General features: G+C 42.7%; 1 protein-coding gene across 1 annotated transcript in view; it reads right to left on the bottom strand.

Annotated features, from left to right (window-relative positions):
- Rttn (rotatin) overlaps positions 1-10,548 on the bottom strand; it is a 246,542-nt gene extending 235,994 nt beyond the window's left edge. The window contains 7 exon segments of the mRNA XM_051163892.1: positions 2,021-2,171; positions 4,207-4,321; positions 6,451-6,541; positions 8,017-8,106; positions 8,763-8,940; positions 9,950-10,137; positions 10,406-10,548. Of these exon segments, the coding sequence (XP_051019849.1) occupies positions 2,021-2,171; positions 4,207-4,321; positions 6,451-6,541; positions 8,017-8,106; positions 8,763-8,940; positions 9,950-10,137; positions 10,406-10,436 (844 nt within the window). The 5' untranslated portion in view covers positions 10,437-10,548.
- Between the last annotated feature and the right edge of the window lie 505 nt (positions 10,549-11,053).

Below are 11,053 nucleotides of genomic sequence, written 5' to 3'. Positions count from 1 at the left end.
CAAGAGAAAAGCAGCATCCATCTAAAGCGGCATCCTCTTCTGTCACACCGTCCTTGTACCTCCTTAGCACACTTCTTGTCAGATCCAGAGTGGGCTTTCATTGTCTTCCTCGTTGTGTAAGGCCACTTGGTCAGTACTCCCCACCCAAAGCCTCGTCTATCACCTGGCATGCAGTCGGAGATACAAAAGTACATACCTAATATACAGCTGGTCTTCAGAGACTGTTTATATTAATACTAGGACTCTTCTCTGCTAAAGCATGGGCCCAGCTCTCTGAGATCATTTACAGAAAGCTATCTCCCACGAACATGGATGAGAGCCCACAGGCTCTAAGCCTGAAGCACGAATGCTCAAGTTGCAGAGGGTGAGTAAAGCTCCAAGTAAACAAGGACTGTAAAACACGGCGACAGATGACTGCGGTGTTGTGTTCACCTTTCAAGGCACAGTGTGCAGCGACACACAGAAATCAGGGTGTAGGGACCATTCCGCCTGGACCACCCTGTACTCCATCTGTCCACTAGGTGGCACTTTTCCTCTGAGCATAAACACGGTGTTGGTAAAATAAAAAACAGTGTTTTCAAACAAAACAATTTTTCACCTTGATTTTAAATTCCCTAAGTCTCACATGAATTGTCACAGTTGAATCTAGTCCCCAGACCCATAAGGATAGAAGAGTCTGGGGATAAACAGAAAAGCACTCTGCAAATGTCTAAGCAAGTAAAGTCACCATGAAAACGCTTCAGAAAACGGAACTTCTGCTACAGCGTCCCTGTGAGGAGGAACTAGATATTTTTGGGGGGACAGAGAGGATGCAACATTAAAGGAAAGGAGAGCTGAGAAGGGAGAGCACCTGAACTGTGGACAGTTCAGCAGTGCACAGCATGCCCCGCTCTTCCTCAGAACCAGGTCTGTTCCCAGTACCCACCTCAGGTGCCTTGCATGTGTCTGTAACTACAGCTCTGCCTTCCTCAGGCACCTGCACTTAAGTGCACATACCCATATGCAGACAAACAACTATAAATTATTAAAAATAATATAAATTAATCTTTAAAAAATGTTTAAACCATCTACAAAGGAATATATTCCTTTTTCTGAGAAAATTCCAGAAAATAATGAATCATGAAGATTCTGACTTCCTATCGTTAGAATTCTATTGACCTTTTCTGACCTACTTTATGAGCCTGCAAACCCATACAGCCACACGGCACATGGAATCCCATAAACCACCTTATCAACTCATTTAGGAAAGAAACATATTGAACATGTTTTACCTACATCACATTGTAACCACTGTTAAGACCCTTAAAGCAAATCCCTGAAGGTGGTGCCCACCTCAGATGTGTACAACTATCCATCAGGGTGTGTCTCGTTTCTTAGTGGCCACACCTAAGTTTTTATGACAATCTTTTTCTTAGTAACTACAACTTTGCTTGACTGTTCAGGCAACAAACTGTCTCTATCATCTTCTCATTTGGGAAGCTACTAACCTGCACTCCCCTGTGTACTCAAGTAATCAAGTTTATTCCTTCTCAAGTCTCTGATGGGGTTGAAGACCAGATAGTTTAGTTTTACAATTAAGCTTGGTTGTTTGGGGGTTAAGATATTTTTAGGTCTAGATAGATGTTTTAAGTAGATAATGACAAGATATGATAGATATTGATTTACACTCAGAATTTTAGACACACCAAGATAGGAAAGATGTTTTCTTTAAGGCTGTCAAATACAAATAGCCAAAACACTCTGAATGTAACATTTATATAATTCCTAATTGTTTCATGGTTCTCCTTGCTGTAGGCAGATTATTGTATGTATGTGTAATAATATAAATGTATATGTAAAAAATACTTAATAAACTTTTTTAATGGGATTACAGTAGTTCTGTCATCCAAGGATCCAATTACATTTTAGGAGTGGAAACTTGTATTGTGAAATTCATACACAGGAAACTTTCAAGTGCAGCGGACAGTTTTCAGAAGAAGATAAACAATATTCCTGACTGGTAATCAGAGAAGCAAAGTACCTTGTTTACTCGAGAAAAAGTTGGGGTCTCGGTAAAAGTTGAGTCTGTTCCTTAAACATGTGCATAGCTGCTGCAAACAGGACACCGACTGCAATGCCAGGCGATGTTTCCCGTCTCCTCCAAAGGCCAGCTTCACCAGACACAGAAGGCCCTGAGACAGGAGAGGCAACGTGGTTACGGGGACAGAGCTCAGCTCCAAAAACAGTAACGCCAGGCTCGGTGGACAGGCCCAGGATTCCATCTCTTGGGCCTAGGCAGAGGCGCACCACAACTTCAAGCTGGCAGTCTGTTCTGCATAGCAAGTTCCAGAACATATATAACAAGACCTCTGTTTCTAAAAATTAATGTTTTCAGAGATACATGCAAAAAGAAAGGAGGATGTGGCACTTAAGTAAAGAAAGGTTAATAATCCAAGAAAAAGTAAAGTTGCAAATTTTGATAAAAGATGAGAAACTAGGGCCATAGGGACAAAGCTGTAGCCACGCAAGCCGGACAATATCAGGATTTCACATAGAAGGGAATCGGCTCCACAAAGCTGTCCTCTGACATGCATCACGGCATGCACATAGACAGATACATACCATGAGCACTCATACGTGACAATAACATTAATTAGGTAAAATTTCAAAACAAATGTTTGAAAAGAGATACTGGCAGAAATGACAGCAAACTGCCACAATCTAAGGTAAAAATAACCAAGTAGGTCGAGGTGGTGCCACATGCCTGCTGCAGCATCAGTACACTGCAGGTATCAGTACACTGAGCCCATGTGAGTCTGAGACAAGCCTGGGCAACACAGCCCGACCTCGTCTCAACAACGTTTAAAAGGTGACTAGGAATGGTGAAATGTCTCACCAGTTAAGAGAACCTGGGTTCAATTTTCATCACCCACATGGTGGCTCACAGCTAGCTGTAACTCCAGTTTCAGGGAACCTGATGCCCTCTTCTGACCTCCACAGGCACCAGGCAGAAACACATGCAGACAAAACACTCATACACATAAAAGAAAAAAACAAAGGAAAAGAAGTAGCATTTCCTATTTCTGTATCTGTAGAGCACACCATCCAGGAGAAGGAAAGTGGCTTTTCCCTGCGGACACTGTACAGCACAGCACTCAGAGGCACAGCAAGGCCTCTGCACCTCACACATTTGAAGCACAGCACTCAGAGGCATAGCAGGGCCTCTGCACCTCACACATCCAAAGCACAGCACACAGGGAGGCACAGCAAGGCCTCTGCACCTCGCACATCTGAAGCATTTTGCAGACTTTGGTAAAACACAGCTTTTTTGTTTCCATTTGCCATCAGTAATGAAAGGTGCCCACAGTGTCAATCACTGAGGTCCTTTCAGCCTGAGGGAGAACAGAGAGCCCTCAGGTATTACAAGATGCCCCACCTGGATATCTCTCTCTCTCTCTCTCTCTCTCTCTCTCTCTCTCTCTCTCTCTCTCTCTCTCTCTCTCTCTCTCTCTCTCTCTCTCTCTCTGCTGGAGAAGCAAAGACTGCACAAAAGGAAAGTGCTAATCAATACTGTTCATTAATAACATATTTCTCCAGCATTATGCCCTAGACACAAAAGATACTCAAAGATTTTTGCTGTTCACCCTTAACTTTCAAAGCTTATTTTCTCCCTTAGATTACCCATAAATGGGGCTGGGGAGATGTCTCAGTGTGTGAGGGCATTTGTCATGTAACTTGGAGAACTAGGCTTGATCCTCAGAACGTACATCAAGGTGGGAAGAGAGAAGAAACTATAAAATTATCCTTTGACTTCCACAGGTGCACTCTGGTATGTGAGTCAACACACACAGTAGGAAATTATTTTAAAAAGAAAATCTAAATATGAGAATTTGAGATAGACAAACCTGACAGAAAGTACAAGTTTTTTCCCAAAGACTATTATTCTACTGTGCAATTTAAGATAAAATGTGTAAGATAAAATGTTGTTTTAAAACCTAAAGCAGGGCGTGGTGGTGCATGCCTTTAATCCCAGCACTCGTGGGGCGGGGGGGGGGGGGGGGCCAGATTGCTGTGAGTTTGAGGCCAGCCTGGTCTACAAAGTAAGTCCAGGACAGCCAACGCTACACAGAGAAACCCTGTCTTGAAAAACCAAAAAAAAAAAAGAAAGAAAGAAAGAAAAAAATGAATAAAACCTAAAACACTAAAACAGTTACAGAAGACAGTTACCTGAACAATCCGTGGCCTCTGAAGAAAAATCTCAGCAGGGAAGTCTTGCATGATCACGGCCTTCAGCAGCTCACAGGTGTTCCAGATCAGAGTGTGGTTACTGCTTCTCAAAGAGCTAAGACAACAGAGACAGACTTCAGAAAGAGAGCCGCTACAGCTGCCTCTGTAAGCTCACAGGCAGGCTCAGACGTATGTCTGTGTAAGGTATAACGTACCTGTTAACACCTGGGCCCTAGCAGAGGAATCCTCACCTTTCCTAGTCGCTCTGAGGAGGTGCTTCTTCCATGTACCGACTGCTTACTGGCTTTGCATCCTCCACTAAACTGTGCTCAGGAGAGACACATTAGCCACTGAATGTGGAGACTATCACAAGTCCACCAAATGGCATTGGGGAGTGAAATACAATTTTCTAAGTAAAAGAACAAATGACATCTGGGATAGTGGTCATTTCTGGGACCTTGATTCTCTTGTCATCTTCCCTAGTCTAGGCGTCCTTTTATCCCACTCCCCTTAGCTCCCACCTACCTGAGGATGCAGCAACTGTATACTGTCTACCTCAAGTACCCACCTGGGGTTAGTCCATGTCTTCCTTAGGTTCTGACTCACAATTAGTAAAGTGTCCCTAATCCCTTTCTAAGGTGAGCACTACCTTGATGCGGGATATTTGATTACACTGTGAACCCCAAGATGGTGTGTACTAGAAAAAACTGTTTCTAGCTGTGGTGTGGATCAACTCCAGCACATCTTTAATCCAGGAACTTTCTGTAAACAGAACTAAATAAAGTCAACCAAAGGTCGAGAGACAGAGCAAGCAACCAGTTGACAGGGAGTAAATACAGGAAAAAAACCATAGAGAGTGAGAGGAAGTCCAGAGGACAGATAGAGAAACACACAGGAAGTAGAAAGGAGAGTCATCCAGCTGGAAGTGTTGCTAAGACAACAGGGAGAAGGAGAAGAGGCTTTTTCCTTCTGGGACATCAGCTGAGTAGGGAGGTCGGCTGGGTGCTTTCTCTGCCTCTGAGCTTTCACCCCAGTATCTGGCTCTGGATTCATTATTGGTAAAATCAAGCGTTTGAGATTTTGTTTAAAAATAATACTACCTCTTCAATACTTTGCCCTAAGACAATGATGTATCACCAGAAACCTTCTGTATCCTGCCTTAACTCTTCTAAGTTTGATTTTTCATCTAAATTCACACCTTATCAAAAGAGACATTTATTGTGACATCAATTAAATTGCACCAAGTGAATATGGATATTAAAACACACTATCTGAGACTGGAGAAATAATGTGGTAGTCAAAAGCACATGCGGTTCCTGCCGAGGACCCAAGTTCAGTTCCCTGCACCCACAGTAACCAGCTCACAACCACCAGTAACTCTGCTCCAGGGAACTAGATGGAACCTTCTGGACTTCTCTTGTACCTGCATTCACACATGAACAAAACTACAAATAAAACTTTCTCATTTTTTTAAGGCAGGGTCTCACTATGTTGCCCTGGCTGGCCTCAAACTCACAGAGATTCACCTGTCTCTGCCTCTGGAGTACTAGCATTAGCGGTGTGTGCTACTACGGTCAGTCTTAAAATTACTCTTAAAAACCAAGAGCAACAAACAGAAGTCTGCCAGTTTTTATGAATCAGCCCTCTCCTTCTGAAGGTGGTAAAGCCAATACACACTAGAGCCAGTCAGTACAGCTGTCTCCAGCTTTCTCAGCATCATTAAGTGTTTCTCCTAACCGTGCCCATGTTTTAAAGTATATTCTACCAAAAAGATTGTGTGTAATTTTCTCCTTGTTCCTCAAGAAGGGAACAAGAAACGGGCAACCAGACAATCTGCACAATTAGAGACAACATGTCATGAAGTATGTACTATTCCAAACACAAAAGAAAACTGGGTGCGACCCAGGTGTGTGGAGCTTATCATCTCAGTGCATGGGAGGGGGAAGCAGAACAGCAGGAGGTCAAGGTCATCCTTGGGCACACATAGTAAGTTCAAGGTCATCCTTGGGCACACATAGTAAGTTCAAGGTCATCCTTGGGCACACATAGTAAGTTCAAGGTCATCCTTGGGCACACATAGTAAGTTCAAGGACACTGGGGGGAGGGGGGGTGGCCATGTAGATTTCTCAAAGATATAAATATACAACAATTTTCTGGCCTGCTTTTTTGAAAATGTCTGGTGATAACTATCGGATTGAATGGCTACAAAGAACCAAAAAGACCTGTAATACATTAGGGCTATACCTTTCATTGGAGGAGAGAACATGTCTGTCTGTTGTGGTCAGCGGTAGCCAAGGAAACACAGAAAACTTCAGCCACTTCACAGTTGGGTTTCCTGTTAAAGGAACAGCAAAACTTAAGATGTCAAAGAATCAAAGATGACAGTGTGCAAATAAGAGCTGTCAAATGGTTTCAACTATTAAGTGCAGAGATTATTATTAAATCTCTTACTTTTCCAGACAGAGGGAGCACAGCACTTAAAGCACCTTTGGCTGCTTCCTGTTCCCTTATGTTGTTACTCAGACTTTACTTCCCATCGAAGAATTTAAAATCAGAGAGTGTCCAAACTAAATTTATTTTAATCCTTGACATCAGTAAATATTCCCTTCAGCACACACTTTCGTCTCAACTATAATATATAATAAAATGTTAACACATAGATTATTTAACTATTCCCTGTCGCCTAGGAGAAACTTTTCAACTTTTCTCAGTTTCTTAGTTGGTAAAATAGGGACACTAATAATACCAATCTCACGTGGCTTGGTAAATATTCATTCTCTCCTTCAAAGATTCCACACTGGAGGCCTGGTACATTTTTAGCATTGTTTCAAATACTGAGGACAGAGGAGTGCTCACAGCCTATCGCACTAGGGAGGAGACAGACAGTAAATGTATATACAATTTGCTGGGAAGGAAAGTAAAAAGAAGGTCGACCAAAAAATTCTCTGCACAAAAGGAGACATGAAGAGCAGAAATAGACACAGCACAACCACAGTCATGTCCTGGCTAGTTTTGGTCAATGTAAAACAAACTGGCTAGTTATCTTGTGGGTACTGTCTGTCGGCATGGCAGGGCCCAGGCCCCAGGAGGTGTTCCTGGGTGGTATAACAAAAGGGACTGAGAAAGCCATGGAGAACAAGCCAATTACAAGCATTCCTCCATGGCGTTTGTTTCAGCCCCAGATTCTAGTTCCTGCCCTGACTTCCTTCATGACAGACTCTACAAGTTATAAGAAATAAACCTTTTCCTCCCAAGCTGCTTTTGGTCATGGTGTTTACCACAGCAATAGAAAACAAACTAATTTAAATCAATACAAAGAATCATCAGGAAGGTCTCTACATCAGAGGTACAAGAGCAGAAACCACACACAAGACAGCCACACAGAGAAACCTGGAGGGGAGACTCTTGCAAAAGAACTTTAAATCAGAATTTCCTAAGCTTATATCACTGGGCTGTTAGACAAACAGTGATAGAGCGATGACTGGATCGATGGTACCATTTCACAGATGGAGAACGAGCGAGACGCCATGTACACACGGCGCAGGACCAGACGGGAATCTGTGTTTCAACAAGCGCTAAGCTCTAGAGACAACACCATCACCTGCCGACAGTGCCTCAAACACATTTAGCGTAGCAAAAAATTGACCAAACCGAGGCTAATCGTAAACTAATTCAAAGCAAATGAAATATTTAGCTTTGTGCTAAATCTTCTCAGCCTGACCACAATATATTTTCAGAGCAAGAAAGAAGAGTTCACTGATTTTTTTTTTCTTTTATTCACAAGTCAAACACTTCCCTATTTATACATACCCACTGGCCCTGGTGGTGCTTCCATCTTCTGGAAATTACTTTTATCTTGGGGGAAATATCCTGTTAAACCTTCAGGTTGTTGTGACAATTCTGAAAATAAAAAACATTAATTACTGTGTTATCAATTCACCTGCTAAATAAAAGTTATTCTTTTTAAGTTGTATTATTTTCTCTCAATCTTTCAGTGATTATTAAAACTAAAAAGGATGAGCACTCTAACTTGTTCTCTGAATATTGTATCTTCCAAAACTAGAAAAATAAAAAATAAAAATAACTGTTTAGCCAAGTTCCAACTAGGGTGCCTTTCTTTTGCTGTAAGGTAAATACAGTTACTAATTAGAACGGAAATATTCATGGTGTGTATGATGACCTGCTGGAAGCACCAAATGATGGCTGTGTTTCCTCCTGTGTTTCTTTGTCTATCACCCCACTTTTCACTGCTCAAATTTTACAGTGCCCAGTTGCTTTAGTTCTCACTGGATAGTCAAAAGCAGAGAGAGGGGCATCATGGGTTGGCAAGATGGCTCAGCTGAGGAAGGCACTAGCCACCAAGCCTGACAGCCTGAATTTAGTCTCCAAGACCCACATTGGTGGAAGAGAAAACTGACACCCACAGATTGTCCTCTGTCTTCCACAGGCATGTCATGGCAGACATGCATCCACAAAAATACACCCTTACACACACACACACACACACACACACACACAAAGATTTTGAACAAAGTACAATACGAAAAAACAGTTACCAATTTGATCAGTTTGGTAAGTGGCAGAACATAGTACAGGAACTTCTGAAGGAAGAACAAAAAGCCCATCGAGAATGCCGTCGATCTCCGCCTGTATTGCTGGCTCCACATTTGGACGAAGCTTAGATAAGAACTCTACTGCACCAAGGTCAATCAAGTGCTGGACCGCGGGGGGATACTACAGTAAAAGAAAAAGTCTTAAGACTAGTCACGAACACAGAAATCTCTAAACTTCATTTTACCACAATCAAACCATAGTCACTTTGGTATATCGAATATTCCATGTTTTGACAAACAAATTCTGCATTGCTGGGCTCTAGAGTAATCAACTTCCAAGAATCAAGAGAAAGAAGCCAGGACTCTGAGCACTAAAACTACACACTGCCAATTCCTCTTTTATTTTCAAATGTTATATTGTTAATATAGCCACCTTAGAAAATGGGCTTGGTTATGACACTTTCACCCATATGTATCATTGTACTTTTTCTTCCCATCTCTCTCTCTCTCTCACACACACACACACACACACACACACACACACCTGCTTCATAGGATCCCTTCTACTTCCACATCTTTGTTGTTGGTGGTGGTGGTTGTTAGTTGGTTGTTTGGTTGGTTTTTCAAGACAGGGCTTCTGTGTGTGTGTGTGTGTGTGTGTGTGTGTGTGTGTGTGTGTACATATATATAGCCACTTTTCCCTACTGACACTTTATCCTGCCCTTTCTGTAGTTGAAGATGCTAAAGTCATTACAATTCCCCCTGAGGGCAGTGACTCAAAGGGCTGAAAGACTGAACTTGACATTGGTCCTGAAAACTAAGTTACTTTTAAGGTAGGTACAGGGACAAAGACCATTTATTTTCATGAAATGGCATTATATGCACTGTTAATTAAGCATATTTAAATGTGTTCCTTTTAATACTAAAACGTGTAATTTAAATAGCAGAAAAATGATGAAAAGCAGGCCGCAAATAATCAGAAAATATCAGAACTTAGTATCTGGGTACAGTACACTGTGAGATAGGCTATTACAACAAACGATGCGCAAAATCTACACAGATGAGTTAAAATTCAACACCTCTTCTTGTCTTAAAAAAAAAAAAAAGTTTTTTTTTAATCCCATGTATGCCTTTCAATAGATGCTACGGTTGATTTGGGCCATAGTTGCTTTATTTAAAAACGACATTACCTTAACCAATCTGCTTAACAAGCTCAGAACCTCCTCTTTCATTGGGACGGATGGGAAATTGAACCATTCGAGCAAATGGAGAAAAAGCAACCTTTCCTGAATCAGGTCAGCATAGCAGATTAAGTTGTGCTCGATCTTGCACAGGATACTTTTGAGAGCGCGTTCCCTGATCTCCGCCAGCTGATGACCTGTCAGAGAAGTTAGCACAAAGTAATTTTATCTAACGATTCTGCAGAGACGACCCACCCATAACTTATCCTAAATGTGCGTGATTTTTTTCCCCCTGGAGACAAAGCTGGGTGAAACTAAGCCGCAGGTGCGTTGGATGCGGCGAGGACTGTCCAGTGTGATCATCTCCGCGGGCAGCTCTGGGCAAGCAGCGCGACCGGGCCGCCGGAACCCAAGCACCACCAAGCCAAGGTCGGAGGGCTCCGGCCACCCGGGCTACACAGTTACCAAGCTTCCTGATGAGCCCCGCCAGAACCATCTCGCCGCCACAATCTGCCGCCTCCGGAGAATTAAACTGTCGCGCCACAGCGTCCGGCCAAAAATAATGTTCCACCGGAAATTCGGTCGATAGGAACAGAGGTTCCACGATATCTAAGGTAGACATCCCTTGAGTAAAGAGCATTCGGTGAAATGCTCCAAATGCTTCCGTCAGCACACAAGCTTACAGTCTCTCTTTGTTACTACTGCTCATTATCCAGACCGCAATCTGGGGCCTAATAAGCCGAATTAATAAAGGTGTCAAGAAAAGGTAGAACCCTCTTCCGCCTAAGTGCATGTCGGGAATTGTAGTCCTAGCTCAACTCGGCTCCCTTCAGAAGTTCCGGACACGCCCCATCCCCGCCCCTACTTAGGGTACAGAGTTCCGGTTTTCAGTCCCGGGCTCTGAAGCGGGCGGTTAGTCCCTGGCAGCAGTCCAAATCTCTGGTTCTCTCCCCTCAAAGAGGAATTTACTCAGACCCTGCCAATCTGAATGCGTAGCTTCTAGAGCTTGGGTTTTGTTTTGTTTGTGTGAAGTTGACCTTCCAACTCTGTCCCGGATTATTAAATGACTCAAGCTGGAAAATAAAACGGCAAAGTTCTGCAGCGTCTGGGATA

Source organism: Acomys russatus, chromosome 20 (assembly GCF_903995435.1).
Source record: "Acomys russatus chromosome 20, mAcoRus1.1, whole genome shotgun sequence".
NCBI classification, from domain to species: Eukaryota; Metazoa; Chordata; class Mammalia; order Rodentia; family Muridae; genus Acomys; species Acomys russatus.
The sequence above is the reverse complement of the archived record's forward strand: the minus strand, read 5'-3'. Positions and strand labels throughout refer to the sequence as shown.